General features: G+C 37.9%; 1 protein-coding gene across 6 annotated transcripts in view; it reads right to left on the reverse strand.

Annotated features, from left to right (window-relative positions):
* Positions 1 to 832: 832 nt before the first annotated feature.
* The window catches only part of LOC101422657 (zinc finger protein 705F-like), a 31012-nt gene continuing 10636 nt past the window's right edge, over positions 833 to 21208 (reverse strand). For 2 of the 6 annotated variants that reach the window (XM_071211122.1, XM_058285646.2), the window contains 5 exons: positions 19891 to 19976; positions 17794 to 17920; positions 16951 to 17043; positions 15921 to 16012; positions 10172 to 15474 (listed from right to left, as the gene is read on the reverse strand). In XM_071211122.1, the coding sequence (XP_071067223.1) occupies positions 13684 to 15474; positions 15921 to 16012; positions 16951 to 17043; positions 17794 to 17920; positions 19891 to 19923 (2136 nt within the window). In that variant the 5' untranslated portion in view covers positions 19924 to 19976 and the 3' untranslated portion in view covers positions 10172 to 13683. Of the gene's footprint in view, positions 2972 to 10171; positions 15475 to 15920; positions 16013 to 16950; positions 17044 to 17793; positions 17921 to 19890; positions 19977 to 21208 lie in introns of those variants that run through there. The other 4 variants (XM_058285648.2, XM_058285647.2, XM_071211123.1 and 1 more) reach the window with 3 other exon arrangements.

Raw genomic sequence — 21208 nt, forward strand, 5'->3', positions numbered from 1 at the left:
AGAGAAGTATATAGTCTAAAATGTAAACCATAATGTAAACCATAATGTGACTAAAAATTTAGAAAGGTGTACAGTCTAAAATATAAACCATAATGTAAACCAAAATGGAACCATGTTTGGTAGCTATTTTCTTTTATATATATTATTTTATTTTATTTTTTGGTAGCTATTTTCAATATTGGTACATCAGCTGTAGCAAATATAACATGACCATGTAAAAAGATCATTGCTACGGAAGTAGGAAAAGGGTTTGATGTTGGATATATGGGAGTCCCCTACAGTGCATATGTGATGTTACTGTGATCTAAAACTTTTTTGAAGACGAATTTTAAAAATTTAAAAAGAGGTTGGGGTTTTGATGTTGGAGTTTTGATGTTGGAGTTTGATGATGAAGTCTTAAGCTGGAGACCCAGTAAGTAAGCACACAGTGGAAAGAGAAACATTCCCCAGGAAGAGAAGAATCCTGAGTCCAGAGAGAAGTAAGCCCTGAGAGGAACCCTGATCCTGGACAGAAGCAAGACCTAGGAAGAGAGGAACCCAGGAAGCCTGAACCCTGCTGATGTCAGCAGCCATCTTAGTCCAACACATGAAAACAGACTTTGGTGAGGGAAGGAAAATATGTTCTATGGCCTGGTGCCTGTAAATTCCTACTCCAAATAAATACCCTTTAAAAAAGCCAACAGACTTGTGATATTTTGCATCAGCACCCCTTTGGATGACTAATACAGGCCCTATCATCCATATAATCCTAGCTGATCCTGAGGCTATACACATGCACTTAGGAGAACTGAAAGTGCACAGCAAAGGAAACATCACAGCAGATACAAAAATGTCAGGGAACTTTCCTTTTATTTTTATTTTTAACTAGGACATCTTAAAATAAGATTTAATCCACATTCAAACATTTCTTGCAAAGTAGTGTTGATGGGTGAATGAAATGTTTTCAAATGTAAATATATTGCCTTAATATTACATTTTAATTTGAGATAACATTTGTCAAGACATAAAATGGAAATAGAAGTTCAAGAAAAAATGGGAACACACATTTCTGTTTGATTATGAAAAGTCAATTTGTGTATTTTTAAACAAAGAGTGATATGAACTCCATATATATTTAGAGGATAGTGGATTCACTTAAAAGAATGATATAGAAGTCTTGTTTTAAAAACTGCAGTAAATGCAGTGTATTAGATATATCATTTGGAGCTATGTAAATTTATGAAAAAAATGTTAAGTTAAAAATGTGCCAGAGTTATATAACTTTTAAAATGTCTTTTGTAAGTACAGAAGCAAAATTTTTGGAAATCATTTATATAGCTTATGAAGGATAATTGCCTCCAATTGCCTCCAAGATAAAGTTTCTGGAACTACTCTAAACTTTTCATTCTGTTTCATAAAATTTCACGTCCTTGTACTTGCCAGAGTCAATGGGGGATGTAGAGTGACAGATATTCTAGACTCATCAATACTATATTAGTTTTCCAGGGATGCTTTAAGACTACCATATCCTGGCTGGCTTAAGCAACAGGAATTTGCTATCTTAGTTTTGGAGGCTAGAGTACTAAACCAGGCCATCTTTCTTCCAAAGTCTGCAGTGTTCTGGTGGTGACTTGTTGGTAATAAATCTTTGCCTCAATGACATGGTGATCTGCTTACTTATGTCTCTTCCTATTCTTTTTTTATAAAGATTTATTATTTATCTCTCCCCTCCCCCCAATTGTCTGTTCTCTGTGTCTATTTGCTGTGTGTTCTTCTTTGCTTCTGTTGTTGTCAGCAGCACAGGAATCTGTGTTTCTTTCTGTTCTGTCATCTTGTTGTGTCAGCTCTGTGTGTGTGTGCAGTGACATTCCTGGGCAGGCTGCACTTTCTTTCATGCTGGGTGGCTTGCCTTAAGGGGTGCACTCCTTGCACATGGGGCTCCCCTATGCGGGGACACCCTTGTGTGGCATGGCACTCCTTGCATGCATTAGCACTGTGCATGGGCCAGCTCCATATGGGTCAAGGAGGCCTGGGGTTTGAACCACAAACCTCCCATGTGGTAGACGGATGCCCTAACTACTGGGCCAAGTCCGCTTCCCTCTCCTATTCTTCCTAATACTACTGTATGGTAGTATTAAGATCAAGAACATAAAGATGATCACTTTCAGTATCTGTTATAACTAACTCTAATAACAAAGAACTCTCTTTCCTGTATAGCCTTTTCATTCTTGGACATCTCAGATTTCGTTTTTTTTTTTTTTTTTTTACACTTTTTATTAAAGTTAATAGATAACAAAGAATGTTACATTAAACAACATTAAAAAAACATAAAAAACATGAGCTTCCCATATACCCCACACCCCACCCCATCATTTTTGTAAATTGTAATTTTTGAAGATACACATATCACAAAAAAAGTTACATTAAAAAATATGAGGGTCCTGTATACCACCCACCCCCACCCACCCCATTCCTCCCACACCAACAAACTCCTCCATCATTATGGCACACTCCGCACTCAGTGAACACATTTTTGAGCACTGCTGCACAGCATGGATAATAGTTTACCCTGTGGTTCACACTCTCCCCCAGTACATTCAGTGGCTTATGGCAGGATATATAAAGCCCAGCATCTGACCCTGCAATATCATTTAGGACAACTCAAGGTCCCAAAATTACCCCCACATCACATCTTTTCTTCCCTCTTCCTGCCCTCAGCAACTACTGTGGCCACTTTTTCCACCTCAATGCTACAATTTCTTCTATTACTAGTCACAATAGTTTTATAGTAGAGTATCAGTGTGTCCACTCTAATCCATATTTTATTCCTCCATTCTGTGGATCCTGGGATGGTGATGTCCACTCCACCTTTAGATCAAGAGGGGGCTTAGATTCCACATGGATGATGGATGCAATTCCTCTGCTTGCAGTAGTTGGCACTCTTGATTCCCTGGTGTGGTGGTTGACCATCTTCACTTCCCTGTTAGCAGACCTGGGTAAATCCAAAGAACCAGAGAGTAGGAGTCACAACTCTGCTGAGGTTCAGGGCCCAGCTGGCACATGGGCAGTCCAGAGATTCAAGTTCCCTGAGTATGCACCATCCCTAGTGTCAACAACAGATTCAGTAGAAGTGACAGAAGAGGCATGTGTAGGAAGGTCACATCTGAGTCCAGCTCCATCACACTCAGGAGCACAAATTCCAAAGTAGGGCCCTCTGACATGCCTCAAAACTCCAAATCCATTTGCCATGACCATATACCCTGTGGATCTCCATAGCCTTCAAGAGAACCAGCACCTAGGGTTGTATCTACTTTGGCTCTCTGGGATCCTGCTGAGGTGTGCATAAGCATGACCCCTCTGATGACTTCCTGACTCTTTTTGGAAGACTCTTAGCCATATAAACTAATTTGTCTTTGCCATTTTCCCCTTTTATTCAAAGTCAAGGAGCAGTTTTTAATACTTGATTCAAGATGTAGGCTGAGATATTCTGCTGGTCTGAGTTGACCCCTTTATTCAAGGTCTCTTTCTAGCTGCATCACCAGTTAGAGATTGGTAGTAATCTCAGGGAACTTTCAATAATCTTCTTCCCACATAGACTGATGAGCAAAGGATTGAACCCTTAGTGGTCTACAGTGGTTAAAAACAACCTCTGCCCATTTATTAGCTAACAGTTAATTCACATAGAAAGAGGTGCAACCCATGGGAAGACAACAAGAATTATGTAATATATACTATATAAAATATATTACATATTTGTGTGTTTATGCATATATATGCACACACATATATCGAGAACAGACATATATTGCTGTATAGTACAGGGGAGAGAGAAACCATAGATTTAGTCCAAGCAGACCAAAATAAAAATATGAATAAAAAAATTAACAACAGGAGAAGTAAGCACCATAACAATTAAAAATAAGAATGCAAACATGGTAAAATATTTTAAGTCATCCAGAATGATCAGTTTTCAGAAAATGAAAGTGTTTCATACACAGGGGGAAATGCAGTGAAGAGGATTGGCCCACAACTATCTCCAGAAGTCTTTTAAATGAAGATATCAAACAGCTATTATATGTGTTCCAAGAACTAAAAAAGATCATATTTAATGAATGAAAAGACAGTATGGCTACAATGAAGCAAGAAAAGGAATTTCTAAGAGGAGATAAAAATTATTTTAAAAAGAAATTTTAGTGTTGGTGAAACAGTAACTCATGAAAAATTCTGTAGAGTAATGCAACAGATAATTCAAGATGGCAAAAGAATGAATCTTGAACTAATAAAATCCATTTTTCAGAACCCAACTAAAAATTACTGAGGGAAAATTAAGAGAATGTCAGTCATCTGTGAGAAACATCAAATATACCAACTTCCATGTTATTGGACTCCTAAAAGTAGAGAAGGGGAAGAAAAATATTTGAAAAAATAAAGACCAACAATGACCTAGATTTAATGATAAACAATATTCATATCTAGGAAGTTAAAAACAAACCCTGCTAGGATGTATACAAAGAGATCCACACATCACAGAGAAACAATGAAAAACAAATACAAGGATCCATACAAGGAACCAGTGTCTAGAAGAGAGATGTTAACTCTAAGTTTCAATGTCCTCAGCTCAGCCTATATCAAACCAGCAATGGCTCATTTGAAAAGCAGGAATTAAAAATATTCTGTAAGGCATTTCACTTGTGGCTGCAGCCAGATAATCACAGCAAGGAATAAATCATTTCTCAATTGCTCCTGGAATAGTTTGTGATGAATGGATACTGCAAAAACTGATCCACTTTGAGAGGGACCTGCAATTCAAGCAGAAGAATCCTGGAGAAACTCATGGAAGACCTGACCAATGATTACATGAGGCCACCTGATTTTGTTCATGTCCACATGCAGGGACAGGAAGCCCACTTCTCAGAGAATATGATCTTAAGTATTCATCTCATGGGAAAAAATGTCAGCAGGAATCCCAAGAGGAGTATGAGGACACCCTTCCATGGCCCCCAAAATATACCCTTTCAAACAGAACAAGCAGAGGAATATCAACAGTTCTGTGATATTCCAATCAAGTAAATGACAGTATTACTAATTGAGTCAATCAATTACCTACCCTGGTTATTATTCAGGAAGATACTAGCCCTAAGCCTGAAGAGGGGTGTGGAACTTGGGAGAAACTGCATAACTCCAGAAGAGCAGGGCTTGGCTCCTCTGTATCCCAGAAAGGATCCCTAGGAGGACCTTCTCAAGATGTCCTGATGGAGGTAGAACCACAGTTTCTTCCCAGGATAGATCTAGCCAGCTCTAAGCCTGTCCCTACCAACCAAAGCAATTATAGGACATCCAGACATGGAATAAACCAAGAAAGTGTCCATAGTTCCCCCAAATCATACAAGTGTGAGAATTGTCCCAGGATCTTTAGGTACTAGTTCAGCTAGACACCTACCAGAGAAGACACAGGAATGTGAGACCATTTGTTTGTGCTATGTGTCAGAAAGGTTTCTTCCAAACATCAGACCTCAATGTGCACCAGAAGATTCACAAAGTGGAGAAGCCCTTCAAATGTGCACATGTGAAAAGCCCTTCAGCCAACAAACTTGTGAGCCCATGAGAGTATCAGAGAAGCTACTGCCAGTCTGTACATATCAATGCCATGTGAGGACCCACAAGAAAATTAATCTCAAAACAGATTCTGTCACATCAAAAGCCTCCCCTGCTACCGTCTCCACGCAAGATATATTTTTTAATTATACAGCATGCCTAATCATTCCTGCAAAATGTTAATTATTTTAGTAGGTAGATCATTTAAATATTGGTTACTTGGGTAGAATTGTTCTGTCTTCTCCCTTCCTTTATTATGTGACACACTTACTCATAGTTTAATTCAGAAGAAAAAGAAAATTAAAATCAAGTATAATGAGAAAATCATGAAAGCAACAAGAGAAAAATAATGCATTACATAAAGTGAGGTATCAATAAAACTAATGGACAGTGTGGCCACAAAGCAGTGGAATGACATTGTCAAAGCACTGCAAGAAAAACACTGTCAAGTATGAATTCTATATCTAGCAAAATGAAAGTCAAATAAAGATAATCCAAGATAGACAAATACCAAATATTTTAAGTTGTTGGCTTAAATAACAAGAATTACTGACTCACAATTTCAGAAACTAGCCATTGAAAATGAAGATGGCAGCAAGGCTGTGCTTTCTCAAGTCAGTCATTCTGGTCTAGCGGAGCTTTATCACATGATGGTGTCTTATATCTATGCCTCTGACTTTCTTCTGCTGGTGTTTGCCAAATTAACTCTGCTTATAAAGGATCCAGTAATAGGATACTATTTACAATAGATTCATACCCAAATGAACTGAGATTAAGAATAAGAACTTGGCATTTCTTGGGACAAATCATTTTAACTACCATACATGCCTTACAAGAAAACTGAAAGGAAGTACTCCAGACTGAAAAGAACTTACTCCATTGGGAAGCAATGAAGAGCACAAGAAATGATAAATATGTGGGTTAATATAAAAGCTTCTATAGGTGTACATTTTCTTATTTTTTGTTTTAATTTATGAGAAGGAAAATTGTATAAATCAGTAATTATTACATGGAGCATTTGTAACATATAAAAAATATATATCATAACAACCTAAAGAAAAGGGAAAAGAAATAGAGGTACATTGGAGAAAAGTGTATTTCTGGATTGATCTGAAGTAGAATGTATAAAATAAGCTGTATTCCAATCTTTCAATTAGAATCTGAAAGGAATAACTAAAGGAAATGTTAAAAGTAAACAAATCAATTTAAAGGATACACTAAATAATAACTTATACAAAACAGAAGAACAAATAAGAGAGAAGACATAGAAAAAAACAAAACTACAAATATAGATTTATAATTCCAGAAATGCCCACAACCCACTGAATGTGAATTGCCTAAACAGCCCAATGTTAGAGATCATAAAACTGGATGAATTTACAAGATCTAACTATGCACTGTCTACAAGAGACCCATCTTAGATTAAAGACACAAACAGAGTGAAAATAAAATGATGGGAAAAGACATATCATTCAAGCAGAAACCAATAGAGAACTGGAGTAATTATATTAGTATCAGACAAAATAGACTTTAAAAGAAACATTACTAGAGACAATGATGGATATTTCATAACAAATGAATGAATACATGAAGAAAATATAACTTTAAATATATGCATACTTAATATCTATGCCTCAAAATACCTAAAATAAAACCCTGACACCTACCTCAGAGATAGGAGAAGGATGGGGCAAGGTTACTGTCTCATGATCTTCCCCAATTCAGTTCCTCATACTTTATACTGCCAAGTTCATAACATTCAGCCTAATTTTTTAAAGCACGTTTTCTAATTTGGCTCATGTAGATCATTTTCTCTCTCTGAATGTCCAACCTATACTAGTTTTAATATATACAGTTGATGTATAATGAATGTTTTTGTGCTAAAAAAGTGAATGAATGGATGGTATCCCACACAGAGATGAAGAAGCAAAGGAGCACAGCATATTCTAGGACTTGTTATAAGTTGTTCCAAATGCCTTCAGTAGTATTTTCTAAATTGAACTCCTAAGGATGTTAATGGGTTTTCAATGAAAAACAGTTCAGTACTCAAAATTTACATTCTGTTCTTTTCATGGCTATTCTTAATGCCCACTACTGTGTTTAAACCAATTTTCCCACTTTCACAAATTAAAATTCTTTGTTCAGAATTTTATTAATAATTTGTGAATTTCTGCTCAGAACCTTTTTAGAATATCTAGTGTAGCATAACTCTGATGAGATGGTAGGGGTGAGCCTGGAGAGATGAACTGTGGCCAGACCATGAGATTTTTGGTAATGAAATGTTGAGGAATTTGGACTTTTTTGTGGAGACTACATAAAAAAGTGAAAGATTTTTAATAGTTATTTTTAATAGCATCAATATAGAGGATGAATTGGAGAACGTTCCATCATGAGGCAGAGGAACTAGCAGAAATCTTGTGAGAGCCAGGATACAAGTAATGAACACTTGGAATAAGTCTATAGCAGAAAAAACAGGGAAGAGGAGGGAAATTAAGAAAATGTATTTAGGGAGCAGAGTTGACACATCATCACTAAGTGCATTAATGAATGAGAGTGCAGGACATGTCAAGGAAATCTTCTATCTTCTGACTTAGAGCATTGGTGGTGACTGCACCCTGACAGGGAAGAGGGGGAAGAACATTGTATGAAGAGCTTTAGTTTGAGGTGTCTATGAGAGTTCAACTGGAAATTCAGATGTGGGGCTCAGGAGACAGTTCTCACTAGATGCGAAGAGGGGTTCCCTTGTATTTTGATTCAACCGAATCCATAATTTGGAAGTGGTCACTCCAAATTTTATTAAAGTGAGGGGTATATGGGCAGGAGTTTGAAACTCTGGGCATCAACAGGAAAGGGATAAATGGTGGAAGACTACACTGAGAAGGAAGAAACCAAAGGGTAGGAAGGAAGATGAAAAGGATGATATGGGTAAGCCAAGGTGGGAGTAGGGAAAAATATAATCAAACCTATAAATGATGATGAGAGAAATCAGGAAGAAATGATCAAGAAGATAAAGAAAAATGTGTCCATTACAATTGAGAACTTTAATGTAAATGGTCCTTAGAAGAGCAGTTTCAATGGAGTAGTTGGCTGAAGTGTGACAAGATCACAGCTAGTTGAATTGGAAATGAGTAAGTAGTGTCAAGTAATGACAGACTCATCTAAGAACCTTAGCTCTGAGAGGAGATTGAGGGAGCAGTACTTACAGTGGTGAAGGCCTTCAGCAAAGCAGATATTTCAGTTTCGGATGAGACATAAAGAGGGGAGAGCATGTTTACATGCCAAGGGAAAGCCAGAGAGAGGGAGGGGAGACATCTGAAGGGATTGAGCAAGATTGTTGGGGCAAGATGAGAAGCAACATAGTCAAGGCCAACTGAAATAGGTCTATTATTTGCTTATTCAAGTATATTGTTCATCTATTGGCATATTTTGGGTAGATTCACTAAGTTAGGCAGAAGCATCTTCTTAACCATTTGATTATTCCTTACCTTAGTAGGTTAGAACAAATAAGGGTTAACTTGCCCAGAAACATGCCATGTTCCTCCTGTTGCTTCTACCCTGCTCCCACCACTCTCCATACAGATTCCAAAGTCCCATGTGGTCTGCTTTCTTCTCAGCTTTCAAATTACATTCCCAACCAATTTTCCCCACTTCCTCTTCTGTTCCTTGAACTGGGGAACTTCTTTCCCCATTTAAAGCATGTGCCCTTCCTGTGACTGCTACCATGAAAGCTCTTGCCTTAGCACTTTGAATGGCTGCCTCCTTCAAATTCTTAACTAAGCCTGAAGCTCACTTCATCTCCTCACATGAAAGGATATCTCTGAAACCACCTATACTTTATTAATGATCTCAGTAGTCTTTCTTTTTTTCTTTAGTGTGATGTTTTAAGTTTATATTTAGAGATGTTTAGATTTATATTTACAGAAAAATTACAATAACAATTTAGGGAATTCCCATACAACATCCTGGCACCCACACATGGTTACCACTACTCTTGACATTGCAGATTAGTGTGGCCCATTTGTTAAAACTGATCAACCAATACTGAAGCATTGCTATTAATGAAAGTCTATAGATGATAATTCTCTTTTTATTCCTTCAAATCATTGCATGAAACAATGGCTATCTTTTCTGGCATTTAATTAGGCCTGCTGTGAATAAAGCACCATCAAGGTGACAGTGATTTACCTAATGTCAGTTTTTAAGTGTATATAAGTACACAACATGCCAAATTGTGAAATGAGTAAGATCAAATGTGTTAAGATTTACTGTCATCTTCCCTCTGAGTATATAAATACTCAACACTGAAACAGTACAGAGTCACTCTCTCCTAGTGGAGCATGTAGACCAGGCATCTACCAACTCTTGCCTGAGTAGCAGGCCTGCCTGGGAGACTGGCCATGATTGTATCTTTTGGCCATTTGTGCTAATAAACTGTTTGTTTACTACAAGATTTTGTTGTGCCTGAGTCTATGTTCCCAAGATGCACTACAAAGCAACTTGTTCCACTGATTTAGGGGGCTGCAAGCAGAGTATCTTGCAAATTATGGAATGGAATTGGTTGACTTTTTGGCCATTATTTTAAATTTTCTTTCATATCTTTTGTATGGTGGTGTCTCGAGCAATACAGGACCGAAGCATTTGTGTAGTAAACTGTCTACAGCTGATCACTGATCACAGTTTTTGATTACTGAATTCAGATCACTGAGTAATGGCTCTGGCGGAAGTTATTACTTCAACCTGCTCTGCACAAAGTTGGTGGCAGCCAATGTTTCAACCTTGTCTACAATCCTGGGTACAGGTAATGCCCCACATTTCAGGTACCTATGGCATGATGTCTACATCCTCTTGAGGAAGGGTTCAATATATGGGACTTTAAGAATCCCCCATGAATACCAAGGAGCTGTCAAACTGGTTTAATCCTGAGATCAATGAGGTTGGGGCTACCAGTGCCTGGCTCATGGTTTCTTATATCTCTTTTTATTCTGGAACCAGGATTACAATCAGGCCTCCAAGAATAATATTGTATGAGTATGAGGCCATTCATTGTTTAGGAGATTATGAGAATTGAAGATGGAGACCTGCAGGTGAAATCAAAATTATGAGACATTAGAAAGATAACAGAGTAGGGAGTTCCAATACTCAATCCTTCCACAACTATAAGACAGGCAGGGAATATCTGAAACACCTATTTCAAATGTCCAAGTCCAGTATAACATTGTACAACATCCATGGAAGAGCAGGAGGAAAAGACCAATAAACTATCATAAAAAACTGTAATTACAGTCTCTGAGTGGCAGCAACTGGTGCCCATCACACAATCTCACAAAAGGCCATGTCCATGGGGTACAGACCCTGGCTAGCTGCCACTGGCAGAAAGGTATTTAAAAATCCTATTCCCCAAGAACAGGAGAGGTACACCTGATCATTGATCACAGCTTAATAGAGTTAAGATCACTGGGTAATGGTAATAGAGGAAGTTATTGTTTCAAACTGCTTTGCACAAACATGGTGGCATCTACCAACCTTTCCTGGACAGAGGCAGAGGCAGTGGTGATTTAAAGCAGTAGTTTCCCAGGATTGTGGCGGAAAGTAAGCTGAAGTGCTGCATTTGTTGCCAGGCTAGAAAAGCTCAACTTTAGGAAGGCATTCAAGTTTTGCTGTCCTTACTCTCCATCTCCACAGGACACATTGGAGAAAGTCTGCAACCCTTCATTAGTCCCTGGCTCTGTTTTGGCTAGGAAAGAACAACTTGGGAAATTAATCTCTGGGGTGACCTTCCTTCCAGAATTTACACTCCACACAAAAGCAGCATGAGACAATGAAATGAGTGTAAAAAGCTATAGAAGTGGACAGTCTGAGACAAAGGCCTGCAGTTTCAAATACTCAGGAGAGGGCTGTCTATATACTAGGGAAAGAGCAGAAAACCAAACTTTTAAATACTGAAACTCCAAAACAACTAACAAACAAGACATAGGACAAGATGGAGGCCCAGAAAGACAAGGAAAACCCTGCACAGTATATTTGCCTTGACAAGCCTTCCTGATAAGAGGGCTGAAGCCCAAGAAAATGTTTGTCCTCTCACCAGCTGTTTACAAAATGAAAACAACCCATCCCAGACATAAATACAAGAATTGATATTTAAAACATTAACACATAAAATGTGCAAGAAAAAAAAATACAAAATGAGAAACAGGAAATGATCACCCATCCAAAGGAAGCAGATAAAAATACAGAAAATTCCAATGAAGATGAGAATGTGGACATAATGAACAAAGTATTTTAAAGAGAGGTCTTAAAAACTCTAGAGAGGGTGAATGAAAGTCCAGGTAAAGAACTAAAGTATATCAGAAAAACAATAAATTAGCAATATAAAAGTTTAAGTAAAGAGAAAAATATAAACAATTTAAGTAAAAGTAACAAAATAATAGTACTGGAGTTGAAGCCCACAATACCTGGTATGAGAAATTTTCAGGAGGGTTTCAAGAGTAGATTGGAGCTGGCAATGATCTTGAATAAAAACATGTGAAGTGAGTTAGGCTGAGGAGGACAAAGAGAAAAGAAATACTGAAAATGAAAATAGCCTAAAACACCTACTCCATACCACTATATCTGACTCTGCCAGATGGAGAAGATAAAAAGGGCCAGAAGGATATTTTAAAAAAGAGAGAGAGAGAGACATTCACAAACTTTTAAGAAGGTGTGATTATGCAAATCCAAGAAGCTTGGTGATCACCAAATGGGATAACCATGAAAAAATATACTCCACCATATACTGATTACAGTACCAAATGCAAAGGACAATGAGAGTTCTGAAAGCAGCAAGAGAAAAGGAACATTTTACATACAATTAAATTGAGAAGTGATTGATTTCTCACCAGAATTCAATGGAGGCAAGAGGGCAGAAAGTTGAAATACTAAAAGTTCTGAAGGAAAACAAATGCCAGACAAGAATTTATAATCTTTCAAAAATGACCCAGGTTTGATCCTTGGGGCCTCCTGGTATAGGCATGCCCACATGGTGAGCCAGGCCCATGCAGTGAGCCAGGCCCATATGGCAAGCCAATGACCATGCAGTGACCCAAATGGTGTGTCAGTGCCTGTGTGGCAACCTATGCATTGAGCCAGTGCACAGTAAACCAGTGCCTGCATGGTGAGCCAGTGCCCATGTGGTGAGCAAGTTCCCACACAGTGAGCCATGCAGCAAGATAATGATGCAACAAAAAAAGAGAAATGAAGGAGAGTCAAGGCAAGACAACAACAGAAACAAGGAACTGAGGTGGCGCAAGTGACAGGGAAACTTTCTCCACATCAGTGTCTCCAGGATCAAATCCCAGTGCATCCTAGAGGAGAAAATGAGAAAAACAAAAACAAAAAAAAATAGACACAGAAGATCACACAGCAAATGGACACAGGCAGCAAAAAGAGCAGGGTGGAGGGGAGAAGGGGGAGAAAAATATGAGGGAGAAATTAAGACATTCTCTGTTAAAGAAAAGCTGAGGGAATTCATCACTAGTAGACCTGCCTCACAAGCAATGGTAATGGGAGTTTTTCAGACTGAAATGAAAAGACACTAGGTAGTACTTCAAAACACCCTAAAGAAATAATGATATGCAGTACAGGTAACCATTTGGATAACTGTAAATGCCAGCATTATTGTACTTTGCTGTTTGGTATGTAATTCCACATCTTGCTTCCTACAAGTGCCTAAATGCAAATGTAAAAAAGGTAGTGATAAATAAAGCCTTTGGTACATTCAATGCACAAATATATAAGTGATAAAAAATGGTGGGGGTTCAGAGGCTTATAGTATACATGTATATACATACATGTATACAGAATACTGAAGTAGTATGGATGACTACAGGAACTACTGAAGAGATTAAAAACACCGTTCATTCATTATGTGAGTTCTTTCATATGTTTAAAGGTTAAATCTATGACTGAAGTCTCTTTCATACCCAAAACTATTATACTGTGAGTTTTTACATTTAAAGTAAGAATACTGACTGATTGCTTTCTCAAATTTTTGGCATTCAGAGGGATTCTCTCCAGTTTGAGTAATTTCCTGTTGTCCAAAGTTAGAATAATTAATGTTTCCTCATACATATATTATGATTTCTGTCTAGCATGAATTCTCTCATGTCTCCTGAGGGCAAAACGAAAAGTGAAAGTTTTCCCACATAGACAACATTCATAGGGTTTCTCTCCAGTGTGAATTCCCATATGTTGTTGAAGACTAGCATATTGACTGAAGGCTTTCCCACAAAGGTGACATTCATGGGGTTTCTCTCCAGTGTGAGTTCTCACATGTTGTTTTAGGTTACCTAGTTGAATGAAGGCTTTCCCACATAGATGACATTCATGAGGTTTCTCTCCAGTGTGAGTTCTCACATGTCGCTTTAGGTTAGTTTGGTGAATGGTTTTCCCACATAGATGACATTCATGGGGTTTCTCTCCAGTGTGAGTTCTTTCATGTTGTTTTAGGTTACATAGTTGAATGAAGGCCTTCCCACAAAGATGACATTCATGGGGTTTCTCTCCAGTGTGAGTTCTCTCATGATATTTAAGGGAAATATAATGACTATAGGTTTTCCCACACAGATGACATTCATGTGGTTTTCCTCCAGTGTGACATCTCTCATGTTGTTTAAGGGAAGATAATGTAGTGAAGGCTTTCCCACAGAGATGGCATTCATGGGTTTTCCCTCTAGTGTGAGTTCTTTCATGTTGCTGAAGATGGGAATGTTGACTGAGAGCTTTCTTGCATAGATGACATTCATGGGGTTTCCCTCCAGTGTGAGTTCTTTCATGTCTTTTGAGGGAAGATGACTGAATGAAGGCTTTCCCACAAAGATGACATTCATGGGGTTTCTCTCCAGTGTGAGTTCTCTCATGATATTTAAGGGAAGTATAATGACTATAGGTTTTCCCACACAGATGACATTCATGTGGTTTTCCTCCAGTGTGACATCTCTCATGTTGTTTAAGGGAAGATAATGTAGTGAAGGCTTTCCCACAGAGATGGCATTCATGGGTTTTCCCTCTAGTGTGAGTTCTTTCATGTTGCTGAAGATGGGAATGTTGACTGAGAGCTTTCTTGCATAGATGACATTCATGGGGTTTCCCTCCAGTGTGAGTTCTTTCATGTCTTTTGAGGGAAGATGACTGAATGAAGGCTTTCCCACAAAGATGACATTCATGGGGTTTCTCTCCAGTGTGAGTTCTCTCATGATATTTAAGGGAAGTATAATGACTATAGGTTTTCCCACACAGATGACATTCATGTGGTTTTCCTCCAGTGTGACATCTCTCATGTTGTTTAAGGGAAGATAATGTAGTGAAGGCTTTCCCACAGAGATGGCATTCATGGGTTTTCCCTCCAATGTGAGTTCTTTCATGTTGTCGAAGATGGAAATGTTGACTGAAAGCTTTCTTGCATAGATGACATTCATGGGGTTTCTCTCCAGTGTGAGTTCTTTCGTATTTTTTGAGGGAAGATGACTGAATGAAGTCTTTACCACAAAGATGACATTCTTGCAGTTTTTCTCCAGTGTGAAATCTCTCATGCTGTTTAAGGGAAGAGGATGTAGTGAAGGCTTTCCCACCTAGATGACATTCATGGGTTTTCTCTCCAATGGGAGTTACATTGTATTGCCTGATGTCAGAGCACTGGATACAATTTTTATCACTTTGGTAGCATTCATATGATTTACTTGTATGGTGAAGATGCTTATGTTGTTTAACATATGAATAGTCACTGAGGACTGCTGGAGGTGGTTTCCTGAAATAGGATTTCTTTGTTAAGTGAATCAGTGCATATTGGTTCACTATGGATGTGTGAGAGGACTCTTCTTGCAAAGAATTACATTTAAAGGAATTCTTTCGGGTGTGAGATCTGTGCTGTGGGGAATTAGATGAGAGACTGTAAAACTTTTGTCCATTTAAATGAATTCCTACATTTCCCTATATATGAAACCTAGACTAATCCACTAGTGGTAGTCTCTGCCACTATCTGCCATGTTAGTTTCATATAAAAGTATTCTAATTCATACACATAGATATTCTCTATTATAACACTCTAATTGCAGAGGTATCTGATCAATTTTGAGCTTCACGATGTTTCAAAGATTACCTTCATAAAACCTGCTTATACAATTTGATTTTTATGTGAACTCAGGTTAGAGTTTGTGTTTAGGTTTTTACCAAAAATTCAAACTATCACAAATTTTTGCTGGATTAGCACTTAATTCTAACATTAATTTAAATTTCATGATTTACTGAATTCCTAATTTATTCCATCTTTTGGTATCTATTTGGAACACTAGGGTATACAAAATTGAACTTACCAATGACATGGTTTTAGAAGTGTCTTTCCTACAGGTAGGCTGACTGAATATCATTTCTATCATTTCCCATGTTTTAAAGGCATATTGCCTTCCTGTAGTAATTGAAAAAAAGCAGAATAAATTGTTAGAATAGTTTTAGGGGAAGAAAATTTTAGAAAGTTCCAAATATCCCTTTCAGTATGTTTCCCACATTCACAATTACCTGGGAAAGAATATCAAAGTCATAAATAAGATAATTCTAGGACATTACAGTCAGAAAGGATTTTGAGACATGGATTGTGAGAAAAAAGCTGGGATGTCAGTGAGGTAAATCTTCCAAGAATAGGAACAGGACAAGGATTATTATGTGACAGTTTAATCACAATAACAAATGAACATCCCTTTCCCAATGCCAATGACACTCAATAAAGCTTAAGAAATGCATGGAACAAACACGTGACTAAAATTTCCCCAATATCTTCAGCTACATTTTAGAAATCATAACTCATGTAAAGAAAACTGAAGAAATCATTACAGGCGGCGGACTTGGCCCAGTGGTTAGGGCGTCCGTCTGCCACATGGGAGGTCCGTGGTTCAAACCCCAGGCCTCCTTGATCCGTGTGGAGCTGGCCCATGAGCAGTGCTGATGTGCGCAAGGAGTGCCATGCCATGCAGGGGTGTTCCCCATGTAGGGGAGCCCCACGCGCAAGGAGTGCACCCCGTAAGGAGAGCCGCCCAGCGGGAAAGTGCAGCCTACCAAGGAATGGTGCTGCACACATGGAGAGTTGATACAAGATGATGCAAGAAAAAGACACACAGATTCCCATGCCGCTGACAACAACAGAAGCGGACAAAGCAGCAGCAGCAGCAAATAGACACAGAGAACAGACAACTGGGGTGGGGGGAGGGGAGAGAAATAAACCAATAAATCTTTATTTAAAAATACCTAATTAAAAAAAATCATTACACACTTAAGGAATCCTGAAGTTAAAATATTCAAGCACAATATCATGAGACCCCTCTTCTAATGCAGAGGTCTTTAACAGCTCACCTGGATTCTGGTATTGAGGAAAAACTATTCCTTCTCTCGACACTTCTTCCTGTTCCAACTGGGAAAGCACATCTCTTTTGCAGACTTGATATCCTGTTTGTATGAAAAAAAGTTACCTGGATTTTGAGTTATGATAGTAACAGGTCATGATCATGATGTACATCACAAGTTACCAAAGTATAGGGTAAGCAATGAAGGTCAGCAGTGCAACAATAACTTGAACTTAGATCACTGACAATGTTTCAACAGAATCTGTAACTCTTGGCCTTTCGCCCATTTCAATGAGGACCACTGTTTGTTGTTACCCATGTACTAGTAAAAAGATAGACTGCAAAATTGTCCATTCCTAAATGGAGAGAAATCTGTTTTCAAAGTGATTGAATATTATTTTCAAAATAATCCAATTTACATAAATTCCCCCAAAAAATGATCTAAATTCTATATGGAAAAGGATATAAGCAATGTTTCTACTACTGTGTTCTGAAGCCTCAGCATAGCACTTGGAGGAGAACACTTATTTCAGCACAGCCCTGAGTGTTGGAAATTGAAATTCAAGAAAGACATTAAATTGTGGTCAAGAAGATTAAACTCTACTGGGGTGAACTTGATGTAAATAAAATGAAGAAACAAATTCATTTAAGGATTGTTAGCACAATATAAATGTATTAAAATTATAAAATATAAAAATATAATGTAAGAAAGATTATACAATTTGGAGAAGCTGATTTAGATACCTGAATTTAAAAAGGGAAGATGATTTATGATGAATATATAGGTAGATTAGATAGATGTTAGATAGAAAAAAGCTAGATATAGGTGGTAGATAAAGTTTGAGAGCCTCACCTACTGAGACAAGGTTACTGATATTCTCCAGCATCACTTCACTGAACAGCTTTCTTTGGGTTGTGTCTAACAGGTCCCACTCTTCCTGGGTGAAGTCTACAGACACATCCTTGAAGGTCACTAATGCCTAAAAAAAATCACAGAAATTTGTGTTCACACAGGGCTCTCTTTACCAATGTCTTGAGTGAGATGTACAAAATAACAGCACTAAAGCAAAAACTGTGTATATAAAACTTGAAAGGTGTTGGGGTTCCAGTAACATCATTATCAATGCTGAACTTCCACCTGCCTTTCAGATGCACTCACAGGCACATACACACTCTGAACCCACAATACCCCATTGTAAAAGAAAATCACATGACATAGGGTATGACATACATCTGGAAATATCCCAATAAATTTGTCATTATGCCTCTTCCTGCTAATTATTGTTTTCCTTTGAGCATTAATAATAAATCAATATTTGTTTTAGTAAATTTTAAGTAAATTTACAGATATTATAAGGCAAGCAATATCCATTATATACATATCATTTTGAAAAATGGGTATGGTTAAGTTACTCCCCTATATAGATGAGCTCACTTTCCTCTCATTTATAAAATCATTTAAGAATACGTTGTGCATTTTGGCAAATGTAAGTTCATGTATCAATTGCTTTCTATCTAAATTCAATTCAAGGTCTATTATTCATTAAAATGGCAGGGACCCTTGAAAAGATAACCAGAATCCTGCAAAGCTGAATAGGATTCAAATCATTAAGTCCTGTTTTCCTCAGTGCTACATAGCTCAGGTATTCGTTGTAATGCATACATATGGTTCAGTGTCACAAGCCAGGGACTCCTGAGAAAGGTGTACTGATACATGGCCTTAGACTGACCATTCCTGTGGTAGGACACCATCCAATCTCAACTTTTTCTGGAGTGTACAAAGACCAGTTTCATTGTCTCATTTTTATCGTCATCTCATTTGTCTGTGAAACATTAAAACAATCCTTGTTCATTGCCTCTGGCCTTTACTAATCTTTAAAAATTTTCACTGAGACATAAATTTTATCTATCTATTATACAGCTTCTAAAACCACAGGTAAAATGAAGGAAAAAATAATTCCTATACATAGCATCCACTTATAAAATTTGAATAAATTTGTTTTAGAAAATTGAAGTGGAGAAATTTGAGCAAGAGTGGTAAGGAGAATTGTAGTTTTTAAAAATTATTACAAGGAAAGTGTATGTGGCTCAAATAGTTGGGTTTGTTGATGCAACGAAGAGACAATGATGTGATGGCCTGGCATGGCAACCTGATGCAACAAGATGATGCAATGAAGAGACACAAATAGGAAACACAGTGAGAGATACAACCAGCAGGAGAAGGGGTGGCTTAAGTCATTGGTTGTCTCCCTCCAACATGGGAGGTCCTGGGTTCAGTTCCTGGCTTCTTTTAAATAGAAGATAAGCACACAATGAAAAGACACAGAGAGTAGACAGTGAGTGCAAACAATGAGGAGGAGTTAATATATTTTTAAAATATTTTTAAAAAGTATTTCAAAATGTAAAATATATTCCATCAAAACTTTAAGAAAATTAAAATTGGAGGAAACAAATACATTATTCCTAATTTCATTTAATTCACAAAACTTCTCATGTGCTTCTGACAAATATATCTACCCCTACACCCCAGTACCTGTAATGTTGGGCTGACTGCATGCACAGCTGAAAACTCACCATCCCTTCTGACTGTAAACAACTCTTCTTACTCACTTCTGTCACCACTATTCATCATATGGCCAGGCCAATCTCAGGCACTAACATGATCTGGGATTTCATTATTCAATGAGGCCATGGGATGGGAGAGAAAAAGAAAACTTCTAAAATCTTCTCAGAGAATACACAGCTTTAATCATAGCTTTAACCAACTCTTGTAATTACCTTGGAAGATTACTCATTGATCTGTACCTAACTTACCATAATTAATAAAGAGTCCTGTGTAAACTTAAGCTAAGATCCTTGAATAACTCCTGAATATACTTAGAATAATCACACCAATAGGAGAAATCTTCCCATCTGCTGGCAAGAGAGGTGCAAAGAATTACCTACTCACATGTGATTGCATTGCCAAAACCTGAGCTGGCATCTATCTTCCTCTGGATTTTCACTCACAACCAGATAAGCAGAAGGAAAACAAAGCTGAGAATGGAGAAAGAAATCTTAAGATTCAAATCTTGACCACAATTTTCTAGGCTCCCCCTTCTTAAATGCCAAAACTTTCACCTAGGAGTATCCCCTGCCCAAACAAAATAGAACATAAGGTATGCTCAAGAGAAAGAAGAAAGGACTCTCCTTTCCCAGGGTCAAGATGTTGGAGATCTTATCTTCTCTGGCTAATAAAGATATGATTATCTTCATATTATAGATAAGAAGATGAAAATCCATGAATTGCATTTATTAATTAGCCCATGATGTTCACAGACTTTTTAAAAAATATGCCAGTTTTACTCTTTTGTTTGTAACAGCTTTTTAAAAAGATACTTAGATCACATAAAATGTTACAGTAAAAAATATAAGAGGTTCCCAAATACTCCCACTCCCCACCACCCCCACTCCTCCGACATCAACAAACTCTTTCGTCAGTGTGACACATCCATTGCATTTGATGAATATATTTTGGAACACTGCTACACAGCATGGGTTATAGTTTAATTGTAGTTTACACTCTCTCCCAGTCCACTCAGTGAGTTATGACAGGATGTACAATGTCCTGCATCTGTCCTTCAATATCATTCAGGACAACGCCAAGTCCTGAAAATACTCCCTTATCACACCTCTTCTTCCCTCTCCCTGCCCTTGGCAACTCCCACAGTCACTGTCTCCACATCAGTGATACAGTTTCTTCCATTGCTAGAGTCACAATTCTATAGCAGAATACCAGTAAGTGCACTTTAATCCCTATTTTATTCATTCATTCTGAGGACCCTGGGATAGAGATGTTGACTCCACCTCTAAATCAAGAGGGTGCTTAGTTCCTACATGGCTGTTGTATGGGATTCCTACTTGCAGTTGTAGACACTCTCAGTTCCCTGGTGTGCTGGTTGACAATTCTCACCTCCCTGTTAGCTGACCTGAGTATGTCCAATGAACCTGACAGCAGGTGTTACAACTCTGCTGAGGTCAAACTCAGCATGTAAATGCATTTCCTTCCCCCCAGCAAGGGACATGACTCCCAGGGATGGGCCTCCCTGATGCCAAGGAATTACTACCAAATACCAGCTGGTGATGCAACTGGAAAAAGACCTGGATTAAAATGGGGAAATGGTAAAGACAAATGAGTTTATATGATTAAGGGACTTTGGAATGAGTCAGTAGGTCATCAGAGGGATCACATTTATGCACATCTCAGCAGGATCTCAGAGAAAGCCAAA

This window comes from Dasypus novemcinctus, chromosome 23 (assembly GCF_030445035.2).
Source record: "Dasypus novemcinctus isolate mDasNov1 chromosome 23, mDasNov1.1.hap2, whole genome shotgun sequence".
Lineage (NCBI taxonomy): Eukaryota > Metazoa > Chordata > Mammalia > Cingulata > Dasypodidae > Dasypus > Dasypus novemcinctus.